The sequence below is a fragment of the Erigeron canadensis genome, chromosome 1, assembly GCF_010389155.1.
Source record: "Erigeron canadensis isolate Cc75 chromosome 1, C_canadensis_v1, whole genome shotgun sequence".
Taxonomy (NCBI): Eukaryota; Viridiplantae; Streptophyta; class Magnoliopsida; order Asterales; family Asteraceae; genus Erigeron; species Erigeron canadensis.
In genome coordinates this window covers 54,227,115-54,244,175 of record NC_057761.1, presented here as the reverse complement: position 1 = coordinate 54,244,175, position 17,061 = coordinate 54,227,115, and the positions used below count along the sequence as shown (strand labels likewise).

Genomic DNA, 17,061 nt, shown 5'->3' with positions numbered 1-17,061 from the left:
AAGGACTTCAAGAAGACTAATAAAGACATCTTTCATGGACTCCTAGTTGCATTTAATCATTGAACTCTATTTGATATTTGTTACATCTTTTGATATTTGAGGCGTGTTGCCTAGACTTATCCCGCTTGTGGGAATTACATTTATGACTCTATTATAAAGTCCATGTGCTATTGCTATATCTTTTCGTCATATCCTACGATTCCGCCTAAGGTAGGGTGTGACACATAAACATCTAAAGATATGTATATAAGCAATCTTTCCATTTAGAAGTAGGGTTTACTATATCTATAGGGGATGTAAGTAACTTTTACATCTTTTCTATTGTGTAACTTTCATTTGGCTCATTGTATATAATCAACCCGCCAAATTGAACGATTAATATAAAAGTGTATACGTGACACACCATATGAGCTGCCACGTAGAAGTTTTTGATTGGTCAACCTTAAAATTTACATTAATCGTTCAAATTTAGCGGGTTAGTTGCATACAATGAACCAAATGAAAGTTACATTCACACAATAGAAAAAATGTAAAAGTTACTTACACTTCCAGATACTTAACCCTTAGAAGTATTATTAAATCAGTCATGTTATTTACCTTCAATTCTTCTCAATGAACAATTCATGGTAATTTAAGGTCAATCAAACATCCACATCTATTACAATTGCGTCTCATTTGATAGTTAAGGAAGGTCTTGGATTGGAAACTATCATTGTTTGACATTTCACAACGTGCAAGGGGTTTTGACGACGTGAACTTCAAACCAAAAATTAGTGTAAGAAAATGATAATATAGTAGCGCAAGCAAAAGATAACATTCTGTTTACCTAAAATGAATTATTATTATTTTAATAGAGGAAGGGTTATTTGAGAACTCACAAATAAAAAAGAACGCGAAACAATTTTGGACCACTCATTTTCTTATATTTTCTCTCTCTTCTATTAAATAAGAAAATTCACCCAAAACATTTAAAATGTTTTATCTCACAAACCGTAAATCGTTATACGAAATAAAAAACATGGGTAGTCTTAAAATTTCGTCCTCTTTCATTAGAGATCCAATTCGATATAATTTTGACGACTTTTTAATTTTCGTTTTTTTTTCCCATCGCGTTCATCCTACACATGTGTAGGTTCATCCTACACATGTGTAGGTTCATCCTACACTGTGTAAGATCATTGTTTTCACATGTAAATTAGTAAATGAACACATGTACACAACAATGAAGGTCAAGAGTGGAGTCTGTCAATCCATGGCAGAGCCATGGTAGCCAAGGACGGAGCCCGTCAGTCCATGGCGGAGGAATAACGGCTAAGGGCAGAGCCCGTTAGATAGATCACCCCTCACTGGTCACCCCTATGACCTATCACTATCACCCTATGACCTATCACCCTCTATGGCCTATCACCCCCACTAGCTTTGGTTTATGAATATCCTTAGAGGCAAAGCCCGTTTCAAATCATAATTTTTGTTCAACCTACACATGTGTAAGTTCAACCTACACACGTGTAAGTTATGTGTAACTATCAAAAAGAAAATGAAAATTAAAAAGTCGTTAAAAGTATATCGAATTGGATCTCTAATGAAAGAGGACGAAATTTTAAGACTACCCATGTTTTTTGTTTTGTCTAACGATTTACGGTTTGTGAGTTAGAACATTTTGAATGATTTTGGTGAATTTTATTATTTAATTGAAGAGAGAGAAAAAGGAAAAAAATATGTAGTCCAGAATGGTTTTTGAGTTCTTTTCTTTTTAAAAGTTTTCAAAATAACTCACCCCTATTTTAATAATTTGTAAGTTATAAAATGTAAGTTATACCAGTAATAAATTAACCATCTAAGTTAGACTAAGTAACCACTATTTTACACGCGGACTTCCAATTGTGAGATTGTGAGGCACGGGGAGTTTTCCCTTTGAGTTATTGGCCCAAGTCATCAAGCTTGCAAAAGATTTCTTCCCAAACAGTATTTTTCCGAAAGGTATTTTTTTTTCAAGGAATAGATCGGGTGGGTTACAAGTTGCTCAATCTACATGGTTTCGTCAATGGCTCAACTCTCTAATCTAAATTAATATATTAAATATAATTCCATTATTCGTTTTGTAAAACTTTTCTTCTTAAACAATTACCTTATAAATTTATCAATTATAGTGTCGTTATTCGTTAGTAAAAATTATTTCTTTTACAATTAACTTATTTAAATATTAATTTAAAAATATTATGACTTATATTTATAATTTTTAATTATGAAAAGAAATAACAATTTTTATTAATTCATCACAACATCATCTTCAATATTTTGCGTGAATCTGATGCTATTAATTTTTTACACAGGTGTTTAATTAAAATTATCATCGCCTATGACATGGATACCTATTTAGGTTTTGGACTTACGAATTTATGTTTTAATTGCAAATTGATAAAGTTGGTAAGCCCAAAATTAAACCAAACAAAACCTAGCCCAACAGGCCCCACACCCACACCCACTAAATTTGCAATTTCATTAGAGAAAAGAAAAAGAGAGGGAAGCCAAGTTCCAAAATGTCGAAGAAAGCGGGAAAATCACTAAAACCGCCAACTAACAATCATCACAACAACAAATATCTCTCTCCGCATATATTGATATCAATTTGGATCTCAAAGAGGTATGTTTACAGAATTAATTAAATTACGTTTTTACATCTGAATACTGATTTAGTGTGTCCTTGCAATATAATATATTAATATTTATTTAATATATATTTTTTTATAAAATATACCTATTGATTGATTTATCTGTCATCGGCCATGACTTGCAAGATAGAATGTGCAACAATTGTTCGCTGTAGCTTGTTTGTGAAAATCTCTTGAATTAAGAATTAGTTAATGGTGTTAGGTTCCTGATAGTTGTTGCTTAATTTTTGTTAAGAGATTTTCAATTTTTACCATTTGTGATGATTCTCTTTAAGGTTTGTTTACTTGGCTCCTTGTAGGTTGCAAATGTAGTGCTTTTAATAAAGATAATATAGTTAAGAGATTGAGATTTCAGCAGAGTTATCTTTGTTGAATCTGCAATGAAATGAATCTTTTCCACTTGGCATATTATTACTCGTATTATAGCACCAAAAAGGAACTGCTACCACTAAAAGAAAAGGTCCTAAACATATTTTAAAAGCTAGAACAATATATATAGCACAAATAAGGGACTGCTACCATACTTCATCTTTGGGTTATACAAGTCAACTGCTGTCTCTATGATTTCTAAACTGTGGATACTGCCACCGTGGTCATGGACAGCCAACCTTGAGCTTTTAAAAAATCTGTATGCCTTCTCTTGATATTTGTACATGGTTATTCTGGCATTTTATATGTAGGACAGACTTTTAACAACTGCCTCAAGGTCTTTTACTGCTTTGACTTCTCTTTTTCATCAGCCATTGCTTTGTATCTTTTTAAATGGCTAATTGGGAAGTGTAGCCTCGCCATCAGTGGACGGGGGGCTCGTGTCTTCTGCTCAAATCCCCTCACGCAAACAAACCCTGATACATTATTAAAACCAAACTTGAGAGAAATGATACAATAGTTTTATTAAGAGAGTTTTTTTTTAGCGTTCATTAATGGATGACTTTAAACCCTCGTAGGAAACTTTGTTGTGGGAACAACAGATAATTACTTCAATTTCAAGATTGCGCATATCCCCTCCTCTAAAATCACTGTAGTTGATGTACTAGTTTGTGTCGTTATGCTTATCTTTTGTTGTAGAAATATGAACGCAGCAAAACTGAAAACCACACATTAATATAGGGATCTTTATATTTACGTACCTCTCCAGAAGCAGTATTGAATAGCTTCAGTCGTCATGCCTGGCAGATAAAAAAAGTTAGTATGGGATAAGTTTGTGTAATAATACACTGCTATTATGCATATCAAGTTTAATTTATTTTCGTTTTACCTTTGAATATCGTTGGTATAGAAGTTCCAAAGTACACCGTTCTTCTTGGTAAATTCCATAACCAAGATCTGGGGACAGCTATTGGGTTAAGGCTTGACGCATGGTCTGCAAACACCTGTACCTCATTGAAAGTTTATATTATTAAAAACCGGAGAATAACATTCTTACCCAACTGTAAGGAAAGAAAGGGCTAAATACAAGACCGCTTGATATTTATGATACATTTAGGTTATCAGAGCCAGCATTATGATATACCTCATTAACTTGGAAATACGTGCCATTGAGTGGAAAGCTCCCTCTCATAGCAGTTCGACATGGTATCTGTTGATGATGTAGATTAAGATAAGATATAGCCAGTTTCTGTAATGTGTAGCCTAACATATACTAATGAGATATAAAGCAGTGGTTGTATATGATTCTCACCAGAAGTGTCCCACGAACAGTTTGGGAATTTGCCTCTCGTGTGCTATTGCAGAAGAAACATGTTTCTTTGTTGCATAACATGCCAGATTCTTGGGAGCAACATTGTCCTTCTGGTGGCTGAATCGAATCTGCAGTTTCACCTGTCATACAAGAATGAAACATGGCATATAATTAAATCAGCATTCACACAACCAATATATAGCTGTCTTTTTTCATCTCACTACAGTTCACAAGCTTAAGAAGTGCAATTATGGTTTTGCAACATCTATATGTACTTGGCTACTGATACTCATTTCTATATTTATTGATTACCAGGTGTCCAGATTGCGAGGAGGTACGAGCAAGGATCATCGGGCTCCCGTGTGTCCATCTGAAATTTAGCGATCATTTGTTGAGGAATTGAAATCTAACAAGAGGAAATTATATATTACAAATTTTTTGGTGTACTTACCCCTTCCAAAAGAGGATGTGAATCTGGAAGCTCGTAGCTGCAAAGTTGATTAGAAAAAGGCATCAGGATTAAACCCATTGCAAAAAGATACACCATTCTCTTTCTAGATTTGGATGTGCAGTTAGGTTAGTTACCACACACTTTATGGTATTTTCACAAAGTGATCATTATCTCTAACACATATTTTGCTTCATATATTATACAAATTTATCGTTGATGAATGTGGGTAGTACCTAACAGGGTGGAAGCTTTCTTTTTGGAATATCCCAGAAATGTTGAATGTTTAGATAACTACCAATTTGATCCCGTCTGCTTTTAGACAAACTTAATTATATATCATAGAAAATATAAAATTTAAATCCCCTAATACCCTATTCTTGGGAGTCGATTTGCAATAATTAAGCTATTTAGTTCTCTCTATCTCATATACCATGTGGCAATATTCTAGATATATGTTTTCTATTATTATTATTGCATTATCTGTATAAAAATTACTCGTAAGGAATAGAACAGAATAAGCAAAATGACATAGGATAGCGGTCACTTACACTTGGTGTTCTGTTCTTAGCTGGCTCACATTCTTAAGTTTAGGCGTTGGGATTGATGCAGCTTCTGATGTTAGGGCTACTAATGCCTTTGACATGTCACCTTCTCTAAGTTCCATGTGACTCTCCATGAAAGTTTGCAAGTTCTGAGTGAACTGTTCAACATTGAGCTTGATCATTGGAATTTCTTCTGGGTCTTCATAGAAGTCCTCTATATCAAGTTCTTGGTTTATCTGTTCTGGCTCTGGTGTTGCTGGTACCTCAATGATTGGCTCTGGCGATGCTGGCACCTCAATTATAGGCCCTGGTGTTGCTGGTAACTCTACTATAGGCCCTGTTGTTTCTGTTTCTTTAATAACAGAATTGCTGTTTTGGGATTCAGACAACTGTTGCAGCTGGTTACAAGCTGGAGGTAGATCTATCATCCTAACAGGGCTTTGAGCAGTTCTGTTTATACTCGTTGAAGGTTGATCTATCATCCCTACAGCGTTTTGACCAGTTCCGTTTGCACTTTTCTCCGGTGCTGGCAGCCCCAGCCTTGCACTGCATTGTCAGTTAAAGTTTGTGTCAAGGTCTTTTTTAATAACTGTAACATGTAACCAATGGTTAAAATCCACATTTCAAACTCTAAAAAATAAATGAACGTTTACTGAACAGTACATTACTTTTATTATCGTGTAAGCATCAGTTTTTGTTTTGTTAAAAAACTTTGGGTTCTATGAGGTTAAGTCAGCAATTGACACATAAGGTTAAATCTATGTTTTGTAATTTATTAGGAAAAGAAAGCTTGGGTTATTTCCATAGCCATTGTTTGTAACTTGTGTGCTAGAGGTAGCAACACGGGTGGCAGGGTGGGTTGGGTTGAATTGAACTTCTTTTTCTCCAAAATTTTAGCTTTAATAAATACGGTTTCATATATGATTTGAAAAGTTCATGCCATTTCAATAATCATTTGATGCTTTGAAGAGAATAATTTGGAAGGCTTTCTCCATTACAAACACACTTTGGCAACTTTTGGCCCGATGTTTCCTTGGTGTGCAATTTTTAGTACCCGTTTGACTCGGCAAAGATGAAATATTACCCGAGTCGAACCACTTATAGGTACTCCGGTTGATCTGCCAACTTTATTTTGTATATACAAGAGATGTGTATTACCAAACTTGCAATGTAGCTATAGCAATAAAACCGTGCAAAATCTACCGCAAGAGATTTATTATTTGTTTATCCTAATTAGAGTTTTAGTGTGGATCAGATGTTGCTCAAACCTTGCAAATGCACTTGCAAAATGTCTGCATTCTCCTCTCAGTGGGCATGCATTGCAATTTGGTTTTGTCTTTGTACAAAAAACCTGCAACAGTTGAGTTTTTAATTTAGAGTTAAGTTAGGGATGTACTTATATTCCTTGTGTATACACCCTTACCTTTCCAAATGTAATCATTTGGTAATGTAATTCGTACCTGTAAATAAATCAAATTAAGATGATGTCATAAATATTCTAATGTGGTGGTGGTGGTGATGACGACGATGTTTATATGTATAGTATCAGTTCATAGAAACTTTTTGCATACAGAGTTCTTTGGTCAAGCTTGCACAATCGTGGCCAGAGATACTGTTGAATTGACTCCATAATTGGATACCTGTGTAGAAACCATAGTGTTAGTATTTTTTTCATACATCAAGGAGTTCGCATTGGGAGTAATGCTTACAGCTCTAAAAGATGCAATTGTAGGGACTCAGGAAGCGGTTGCAGGGGTACCCATCCAAGTCTTACAGCTATGCGTCCGACATTTGTGTCAACCTAATTGAAAGGTCATGCATTAGGTTATTTAAATTTTAAATATGATAATAACTTAATTCAATGATTGACTTTCTAAAATATAATGCTTACAGGGAAAGCAAGATGGTGAAGTGTTAATAGACGGATACACTCTACGCTTTTCAAACCCAAGCCTTTAAAGCTCAACAGATACTCCCTAAATGAGAAAATTATTAATGCTCTCATCGACAGCATATGCTTATGTTTCGTTTCAACACTGGACTCAAGCAATGACTCATTCTAGATAATCGTGTTCAACGTAAAAGGGCTTACTTGGCTTTGTCAGGCGGGACATCTCTTAACCATTCAAGGTTGATGCTTCCATGGTCTTCAACTAGCCGGTCAAGCATATCCTGTACCAATACAACTAATATTAAAATCTGTAGATTCGTTCAAGGACTTCAAATCTGTAACTAGAATTTAACATGGCAACCAGATGCCATAGAGGTGGCAAGATGGGTGGGATGGGTGGGCCGGTAACTGGTCAAAGTAGGCTCAGTTGAAAACAGGTTAGTTTAAGGGTTGGGTCAGGTTCTGTCACAAACTTTTTGTTCCATTTTCTTGAAGTTTGACATTATTTGATGCATTAAAGTATGATCTGCAGGAAATCAATTGTTAGTTTTAAAAAAGAGCTATTTAAGAGGTTGCAAGCATTTGAATACACTTGGATGACTTTCTACCTGTTGAACCTTTTTGACCTTTTGAACCTAATTGACCTGTATCATTTGTATCCGAATTGAATAACTTGGATAACTTTCTACCTGTTTACACATTTCATGCATTATAATATAAAGCGAAATGAAACAGCCACCTGCCGCTTATCCTAACTACAAAATGCTTCTTGATGAATGAAATGTCATTACCTTAATTCTTGCTGCTAGCCTATTGTTCATACCCCTTTCCTTGATAGATTCTGCAACATCATCAACATTTGCTGCCCTTACTGCCTCATAGTCCAGAGAATCCATTGTGTCTGGTGTTCTCTCTCTCTTCTGTTTGACTTCAGCTTCCAATCTCAGGTTATCCCATTCAACTTTAATCTGTTCCTTCCCAGTTTTCTCTTTCTTAACTTTAGGATTATCCTTAACTATTTGACTACCGTCATTATCATTGAAGTTAAAGTTAAAGTTAACCACCTTGTGTGTTGTTTCACCTGAGGCTTCAATGATATTGTTGCTCTGAGTGGATTTGGATGTCTCCACTGATACATTTGTTAAATCAACAACTTCTTGCATCTCACAGTTAATGAATGTGTTCGAGTATTTGACCGATTCCTGTGAACTTATTGACTTGACCATCTGAACTGCAGTTTGATTTGCAGATTCTGCTGATACTCTGCTTTCTTTAAGTCTGCTTTCTGCACTTGCTGACTTCTTGTTTTGAGCTTGAATAAGTTTTCTTTCCTCTCTGACCTCAAAGGATTCAAATGCCAAAGCTTCTAATGTGCAAGTGTTTGGCAACTCATGCTCTTTAGCAGAAAGTGTCTGTTCAGATGAATCTTCTGCTAGTTGTTGACTGTATGTTTCATTAACAGTTGTGGGTCCTTGCTTGTGTAGCATCTCCACAAAAGAAGTGTACCCATCAAGAGCAGTCGATTTAGACCCGTCCTTTTGTTCTCTTGAGTTGTGAACAAAGGACGATCCTAATCTTTCCGAGTTATTAACAATTGAAGATTGTGAGCTTGGAGATGTATGTGCCGAGTCTTGTGAAGAATGGATATCACCGAATTCTCTTTGATCCAAGACTGATTCCTTGTACACTGCTGAACCTTTTTCAGGTATTTCTAGAACCTCACATTCTGAGTTATCATTTAAGTCAAAATTAATGACACTATTTTGAGAAGGTTCATTGCTATTGACAACTTCTTTTTCTTCACATGGATCAGCATTCTGCATCATCATAGAACCACGATCTTCATCTTCTTGGCATGGTTCTTTAACAGACATGATTGATTCCTCTTCATGGGATGTTTCACTGCTTCTTTTTGACTTGAGTGGATACCGTGCAGCAAGGGACATAAATGCTGAACTGCAAATAGTGCAACGTTTATTAGAATTTATTAATTAGAACCATTAAGTGAATTCTTGTGTGGTTAATGGCGTTTGTATCTTACCTGGATAGATGATCTGATACGTTCTGGGTAAGGAAAACCCCAACAACTGAATCTAAAACAGATCCTTTCCACTTAGAGAAGCGTCTGTCCCCTGCAAAACTCACATAGTCAGTGTTTAAGGTTAGAATCATTTAAATTATAATCTTAAGCCTGAAATCTTGCAAGAACACACATAATAATGCATGTACGCATAATATTCTGACCTTGCACAAGATGCATTCGTGATATGAACGATTCTGCACGGCCTCGGAATACTTTGCGTTCTTCTTCCCACCATTTCTCTTTTGCCTCATCTGTTCCATCTATTCCTTCACTGTTTATATTTTCCAGTAGAAGCTTCCAGACTCTAGTCGTCTCATCATCTAGATCAACTTTAGGTCGTGTCTTTCTTTTCTTAATATAAGGAACCAGAGTCCCGTCTCGCTGAAATACAACAAGAGCATTCTTCTCATTGTATCCCGGCATGTATGGTATAACTGTATTCCTGTACTTTTCTGCCACCGGTCTGTTGATATTTAGCTGCCCAAATAGGCGAATTAGTTTCTCAATACCGTATGTACTTGTGCATCTTAAGCTTGGATTAGAACCTGCATTAAGCAACACGAGGAACTCAGTATAATCATACATAAAGAATTTATTGTTATTTTTTCGAATAACAAATGATGTTTTATACCTGTATGATTTGTGAAGTACTGTGGGTAATGATAGAAAGGAGGCACCAAAGAGTTTCTATTGGTTACCAAACTAAGTTGAAATTCTGTAGAATGGGTTTCCATATATGTGGGCTTCTGATATCTGTCATTTATCATTCCAGCAGATGCAACTGTGTCATGCACCATCCTGAAAGCCGTGGTTTTCTTATTTCTTGAATTCTGCATACATACACCATTTTCTATTGGCATTTCAGGTGCTTTACTAGCACTCGTAGTGGCTATCATCTGCTTCTTTCTGACTCTCTTTTTCTTACCTATGGCAGATAAATGTATGGCGTTGCTACCACTGTTATAGTTGGTGAACATCGATAGATATGTTTCCTCATCGCTAATTCCTAATGCATTCCCATTGATTAGTGTAACTCCATCCATGTTTCTTATAAGTCCCTCATTTGATCCCTGTGCTTCTTTTCCTTTATCAAGACATGCACTTGTACTGCAATTGGATTCATTTGGGCTGGGTAAGCTACTCTCTCCTTTATCATGAGTTTCTTGTAAAAAATTTATCTTACATGTTGCTTTTGTGCTCTTTCTTGATACCCCTCGTGGTAGCTCAGTCTTGCTGGGGGTGATAGGGCTTGGAGACTCACTAGTAAGCACTTTTTGGGAAATTTCCACAACTTCACTTGTCGAGCTTGTTGTTTTGTGAACCATGTGTTCAACTTGTGTCTTCTCAGCTGTTACTTCAGTCCGTTTCTCAGGCTCATCAAAATTGATCTTTCTCTTGCATGTTTTCTTGGTCTGTTGATCTGTGCTTGTGCTCGGATTGACGGTCCCACTCGCTTCCCCCACTGTGGGCGTTTCTGTGGATTTTTCAATCCCCTTTTTCCTGACATATTTCCTTTTTCCCCTCGAGGTAGCACCGGGCTTCGGGGTTTTTGGTTTTTGGGGTGCGGAGCATGTTGTTTTGTCCGCCATGTGTTCAAGTTGTGTCTTTTCATCTGTTACTTCAGTTTGTTGTTCAGGCTCATCAAAGTTGATCTTTCTATTGCGTCTTTTCTTGGTCTGTTGATTTGTGCTTGTGCTTGGATCGACCGTCCCACTCACATCCCCCTCTGTAGGCGTTTCTGAGGGTTTTTCAATCCCCTTTCTCCGGACATATTTCCTCTTCCCCGTCGAGGTAGGACCGGGATTTGGGGTTTCTGGTTTTGGGGTTGCGGGCTTCCTTGCTCTTTTGCGTTGGCCTTCTATAACCACTTTCGGTCTATGCTTTCTTCTTCTTTGTTTCTGTTGTGGCGTTTCATTTAAATTGGTCTGTTCAGTCGATCCTTTTTCCATGTCTTCATTCACCGAAGCAAGTGTAGAAACATCAGCCTGCGAATGTTCATCAAGATTTTCTTTTTCCTTATCTGCTGCAAGATTGAGATTCATTCTTTCATTCTCATTTGAATTCGCTGCTTCAGATTCAACCTGTTTATGCTGCTCTGCTCTTCCCCCTTGATTTGGTGTCACCGGTGTAAATCCAAGGGACAGCCCTGTGCTCACGTACGGGTCATTTACTGTTTGTGGTGACAAATGTGGATCAGATAAGTAGGTAGCATAGTCTACCTTCCCATCTACAACACCGCACAAAAACTAAACATTAATTTAATGCATTAGCATACACAAAGTGAGATTATTTTACAACTAATTAAAAACCCGAAATACCATGATGGTGCTTACATTGTGGTCTACCGATAGCATCACCAGTAATGCCAAATTTCCCGATCGAAGCCATTGCAAGCAGATCTTTAAAAGACACCTCATTATGCCATGTATCCCCATCATACATGGAAAGCTTATCATGTATTCCTATATTAAAATCAATCATTTGACTTGTTGACCCTAAATTACTTTCCCTCATAGAAGTTTCTTCATAGATGGGCTCATTGAAAGGAGTTCCGAGCCAGTTTTTTCCCGTCGTATTCGAGTCAGATTTTTCTTGATGAGAACATGAACTTTCTTCCTCTCTATCCATTTAAAACACTAAAACTTCGATCTTGGCAAAAAAGTTACAACTAATTCACATCAACCCCACCGTCTTCAAACATTATTCTGCAATTTGGTCCCCCGATAGTTATAATTAGAAATTAGATCAGGTCCTGATAAATTTATACAAATTAAACAAAGGGTACATCATAAAAAAAAAAAAAAGCCAACAGATCTTACAGACAATGATAATAGTGTTATATAAATGTTAAGATAAAAGTGTAAATAACTATATAAAAAAAACAAGAAAACATTAAAAGCAGAACATGAAGACTCAACAGATTATGTGTGCAAGAAAATCAGTGTCGCCGGCTATATTGATAGCCGGAAAGACAGAAATGACTAACCTCGGTGATCGGAGATATTGTTTTTTATGGTTGTAGATCTAATTTAGTCGGTGGTCGGCGAGATAAATTAATGGGAAAGCAATGTTTCTGCCGATTGATGAGAGAGATATAGAGAAGCTAACAAACTATATATATAAATATATATATATATATATATTTAGTCATTGCTTTTTTCCAGCAAGTTTATAAGGAGCAATTCTCCGGCGAAAGTAAGTTGTTATTCTAGACGAAAGTTAGTTATGTTCTGTTGTTGAGAGTTCTTATACTAGTGAATTAAATACACTAGTATAAGGTTCCATTTGTACATAGAAAGAAAAAGATACTACATAATATTTTTAAAATGGGCCCACCACCATATTGACATTCTAAAAGTTCATCTAAAAATAAAAAATCCGTGCAGTCAACTGCACGGAATTTAATACTAACTAAATAAGAGCATCTCCAATGATTGGTTCGTAAAGTTTATTTTGTTTCTTTTCTCATTACATCATCATTCATTTCCAACAATTTTCACAAACTTATTTTAATATAAAATTATGTTTAAAATAGTACTATGTTTGACTTTTTCCAAAAGATATGTTAAAAGTTTACATCACTATAATTTCATATCTAGTATCTGAACAATAAATTTATAAATGAATTAGAAAAAAATTATTCCTTATACATATTTCAACTTATATCAACATGTATATTCCATTAATTACTCACAATTAATCTTTTTGTTTAACAGATAAAATGCAAATTTTAATTTGTTATATCAAGTAAGAGTATATGGGATTTTTTCTCCTTATAATATAAAAGGTAGATCATTTAATATGAAGTTCTTGTGTCAAAAAGCTTACAATTCAACTCATAAGGATTACTAGAATATAATAACAAGTTTTGACTCTTCTTTATTTCTTTTTTTTTTTTACATTCAAATCAACTTTATTAATCAATGTAAAGCTAGCAAAGTGCTACAGCAAGAACAATGTTTAAACTAGAAATCAAAATATTAACGTACTCCAATTCGACCAAGCAATTTAGGGAGTTTGTGTTCAGTTTGATAACCATAATAAGCTTTAGACTTTGACATCTCTTACTCAAATCTGATTTACGGGGAATTGTTGGAGAAAACACGACCGTTTTGCAAATTCTAATGGTCCAACAGTACGTTGGATGATGAGGCTGATGTGTTTGAACTTGACAGGATCAACAACAAAGTCTTTATGAAATCCTAACAGTTCTTTTGCATTAGAAGGATTCTTGAAATTTACACTAAGAAGGTAAGCCTATAATTTTCTCATAAATTCACAATGAAGAAATAGGTAGCTCGTTGTTGAGGTTGTAGATAATGTTTCTTTTAACAAGAGAAACATTATTTTAATATAACTGTAAGGTAATTTTTTTTTAATATAACGTTTATTTAGTAATATATTGTTTTTCTTTAATAAAAATGTGATAGACTATTGTGTTTATGTTAGTTGATAATAGTATTATATATTTTTTTTTAATGGAATAAGTGAAATGGTGTTGTTAACAAAATCGGTGTATCAGTCTAAAAGTATTAGTAAGATATTGGGTAAGGTTTATGTGAGAACTCTTCACATGTGATATTCACATGAGCATAAGTAATGTTAGGTATAAATGCACATATGTTCATGTATTTGTTCACATATGAATATCAAATTCTAATATGAAAGTTCTCATAGTTTTTCTAATTCAAATAGTTCTCACATGAACTTTTTCCTATACGGTAAAGTTCATGTGAGAACTATTCACGTATGAACATAGTCACATAGGTAACGATATGTATGAGTACTTGATATGTTCATATGTGCATTAACTTGTTCACACATGAACACCAAGTTATAATTTAAAGATTTTCATGGTTTATTCAATTCAAATAGTTCTCATATGAATATTTCTCACAAGACACTACATGACATGACTAATACAAGAAATGAAATACTATTAAAAATAGTCTTATATCATTATCAAATTCTACTTCAATAATCGCCATTACAACTCATTATACTGTATATAATATCTAAGTGTATATTATTATATGGAACCATGGGGTTGATAGCCCAGTGATCATCACCCCCTTCACAAGGGATCTAGGAGTTTGTAAGGCGCAGGTTTGAATCTTAGCGCAACCCATTATTCGTTATTCTCACCTATTCTCTGGGGAAGTCACCGGGATGCTAATATACGGTAGTACGATATGGTACCTAAAGGGTACAAGGGGCTAAGTAGTTCCCTCCTAATTACCATTTTTTTATATGAGAAAAATGAATATTAGGTTGTTACATACATAATTTTAATGAAAAATCTTTCACATGTTAATTGTTTTTTAATATTTTAAATAAATGATTAAGTCTTCATATTTTTTATATATTAAAAATTAATTTGTGAGAAATTTTCATCCAAATTAAATATGTAATAACCCCATATTCATTTTTTTTATTATATATGTATAGTTTAATTTTATTTTATATATATAATACTCATAATATATAATATTTTATAACGTAGTATAGATAGTGCATGAATGAAATGCATGCATGAAAATTGTGAAATATGTTTGGTACGTACACTTTTTTTTATTTTAATTTTTAATTTAGAGTTTTTTATCTCTCTAGACGTCTCGTGTCTTCGATTAATTCAATGGAATATTAAACTAAAAATATATGTCAAGTTGTACGTCGTGAAATGATTTTGGTTTGAAAAGGATAAGGGGTAAAATCGTACATTTGAGATTCTTGGATTTATTCAATGAGAAGATAACAACAGATATATATGGATCATGTGAGTTGAGTTAGCTGACTAACCAAACCATGTGGGCGTATTAACACATGCCAAGACTTTACTAGCATGCGCCACGTGTCAACTTGGATGGTTTATGCATCTATATATGTTCCCTCTTTTTCTAACTTTTTGACTACTAATTACTCCGTACTAAATTGGAATGAGAATATAAGGATGTTAGGTCACTAATTAATTTTAGATGTGGCATATTTATATGTTGTTTTTTAATTCATAAAATTAATGGAGTCCATACATTTATTTATGAGATGGATATCCGCGTAATGCAACGGATTTGGTAGCGGCAACGGGTGGTGCTAGTGGCGGTGGTGGTAACGAAGTGGTTATTAAAATTAAGGTAATTGACGTAAATGGTAGTGTAGTTATTTTATGATTAAAGGATGTATCTTTTGGAATATTATAGAGATATTAGGTATATATATATATATATAAATTAATTAGTAAAGAGAATAGATAGTTTGGATAAATATGGGTCTAAAATATTTTAAGGATATATATTGGATAGATTTAGGGCACGTTTGGTTCACGGAATGTTTTTGGATGGAATGGAATCTATTGAAGGAATTGGAATCTGATGGAATGAAATTTGATGAAATGCTTTTCATTTTTTGAAGATTTAAGGGAGAGACAGAATGAGATTCCTTCCCCCATCCGCATGGAATGGAGATTCCATCAAATGAGGGAATGTTGACATTCCAACGGAATGATATTCCTTCATCATTAAGCAACCAAACGCACTAAGGAATGAAATTCAATTCCAATTTCATCAGAATCTGCGAACCAAACGTGACCTTAGTATGTGAGTTAGGAATGTGTTGAAAATTAAGGGTATTTTGGATATTTTGAAGGTAGAAAGTTGAAACAGGGGATGGTAGCTTGTTTATTAATATAGTATAGATATAGATTAATAAAAAATTATCAAAAAATTTATATATAAAAGGTTCACACCTAAGTTTAGATATCAAACATCCGGACAACCTTATATTCCACTTTTCTCTTACTAAATACTACATTTTGTTTTGAACAACTCTTTCAGTCTTCCTTTTAGTTGTGTGTCTAACAATTTAAGATAAGATTTGATTAAATAAAAAGACCACGAATCCATGCAGTTAACATATTTAAGTTATATTAATGATACTTTGGTTATATGTATCTAACAGAATAGATTAATCATAGCAAATAGATTCAGATAAGGATATATATACATATATATATATATATATGAAAATGGACCAAGTGGTTTTAAACACAATAATCATTATTTTGTGATAAAGAAACCTAAATAAAAATCTCAAACTAAGTTAACTTGTCAGTGCCTTTTATTAGGATTTCCACTAAAACTCTGTTATATACATAAATATCAATATCAATATTAATACTTGTGTTTAGAAACCATTTATTTTCTCTAAACATAACTTATTAATAATTTTTTGATACAAGATTATTACGCATGATAAATCAAGAAATATTAATACTTGGGTTTTATGCATGAAAAAGTACACTGGGTGGCAACCAATTATATATCTTTGATAAATCTAAGAAATATGATGATAAAAATAACTAACGAATAATATATGTTATAAAAAGATTATCGTTACTACACTATAAAAATCATATAAAAAGTTAGAAAAATAAAAGTTCAAAAATAAATCTTGAACTCTACTCCTTTACTAAATTATAAAAAATTATCTAATTATTCTTAATGAATTAATTTACATCCTAAAGGCCTAAACTTTCATCTTTTAAAATATGTTCACTACCACATTTACATTAATTACATTTAGAGTAACTTATATCATTCGACGCCACCATCACTGTCACCACCATCATTAATAGTCACCGCTACCATCCGATCGTTATTGTTGCTACCACTCTTATATTGTGTGGGTATTACGTTAATAATTTTAAAAGATACGTTAAAAAGATTTTTTTATTATATTAATTTAT

At 34.0% G+C, this 17,061-nt stretch overlaps 1 protein-coding gene across 1 annotated transcript; it reads right to left on the bottom strand.

Moving 5' to 3' along the window:
* Positions 1-3,053: 3,053 nt before the first annotated feature.
* LOC122586125 (DNA glycosylase/AP lyase ROS1-like) lies at positions 3,054-12,520 on the bottom strand. The gene is made up of 20 exons (XM_043758232.1): positions 12,307-12,520; positions 11,654-12,025; positions 9,952-11,547; positions 9,482-9,865; positions 9,279-9,369; positions 8,029-9,193; positions 7,439-7,518; positions 7,238-7,322; positions 7,056-7,147; positions 6,918-6,986; positions 6,770-6,806; positions 6,615-6,697; positions 5,353-5,892; positions 4,805-4,841; positions 4,666-4,723; positions 4,354-4,493; positions 4,186-4,251; positions 3,931-4,045; positions 3,803-3,841; positions 3,054-3,517 (listed from the first exon to the last, which is right to left on the bottom strand). Exons 2-20 carry the CDS (start codon positions 11,946-11,948, stop codon positions 3,384-3,386), a joined length of 5,106 nt encoding a protein of 1,701 aa, XP_043614167.1. The 5' UTR covers positions 11,949-12,025; positions 12,307-12,520; the 3' UTR covers positions 3,054-3,383.
* Positions 12,521-17,061: the final 4,541 nt, after the last annotated feature.

Bases quoted from the DNA above. Each gene is read 5' to 3' on its own strand.
- LOC122586125 (XM_043758232.1), bottom strand. From the start codon at position 11,948: ATGGATAGAGAGGAAGAAAGTTCATGTTCTCATCAAGAAAAATCTGAC. The intron at 6,698-6,769 runs GTAAGGGTGTAT...CAACTGTTGCAG, and splicing joins AAATGATTACATTTGGAAAG to GTTTTTTGTACAAAGACAAA. The intron at 4,252-4,353 runs GTGAGAATCATA...CATCATCAACAG, and splicing joins CTGTTCGTGGGACACTTCTG to ATACCATGTCGAACTGCTAT.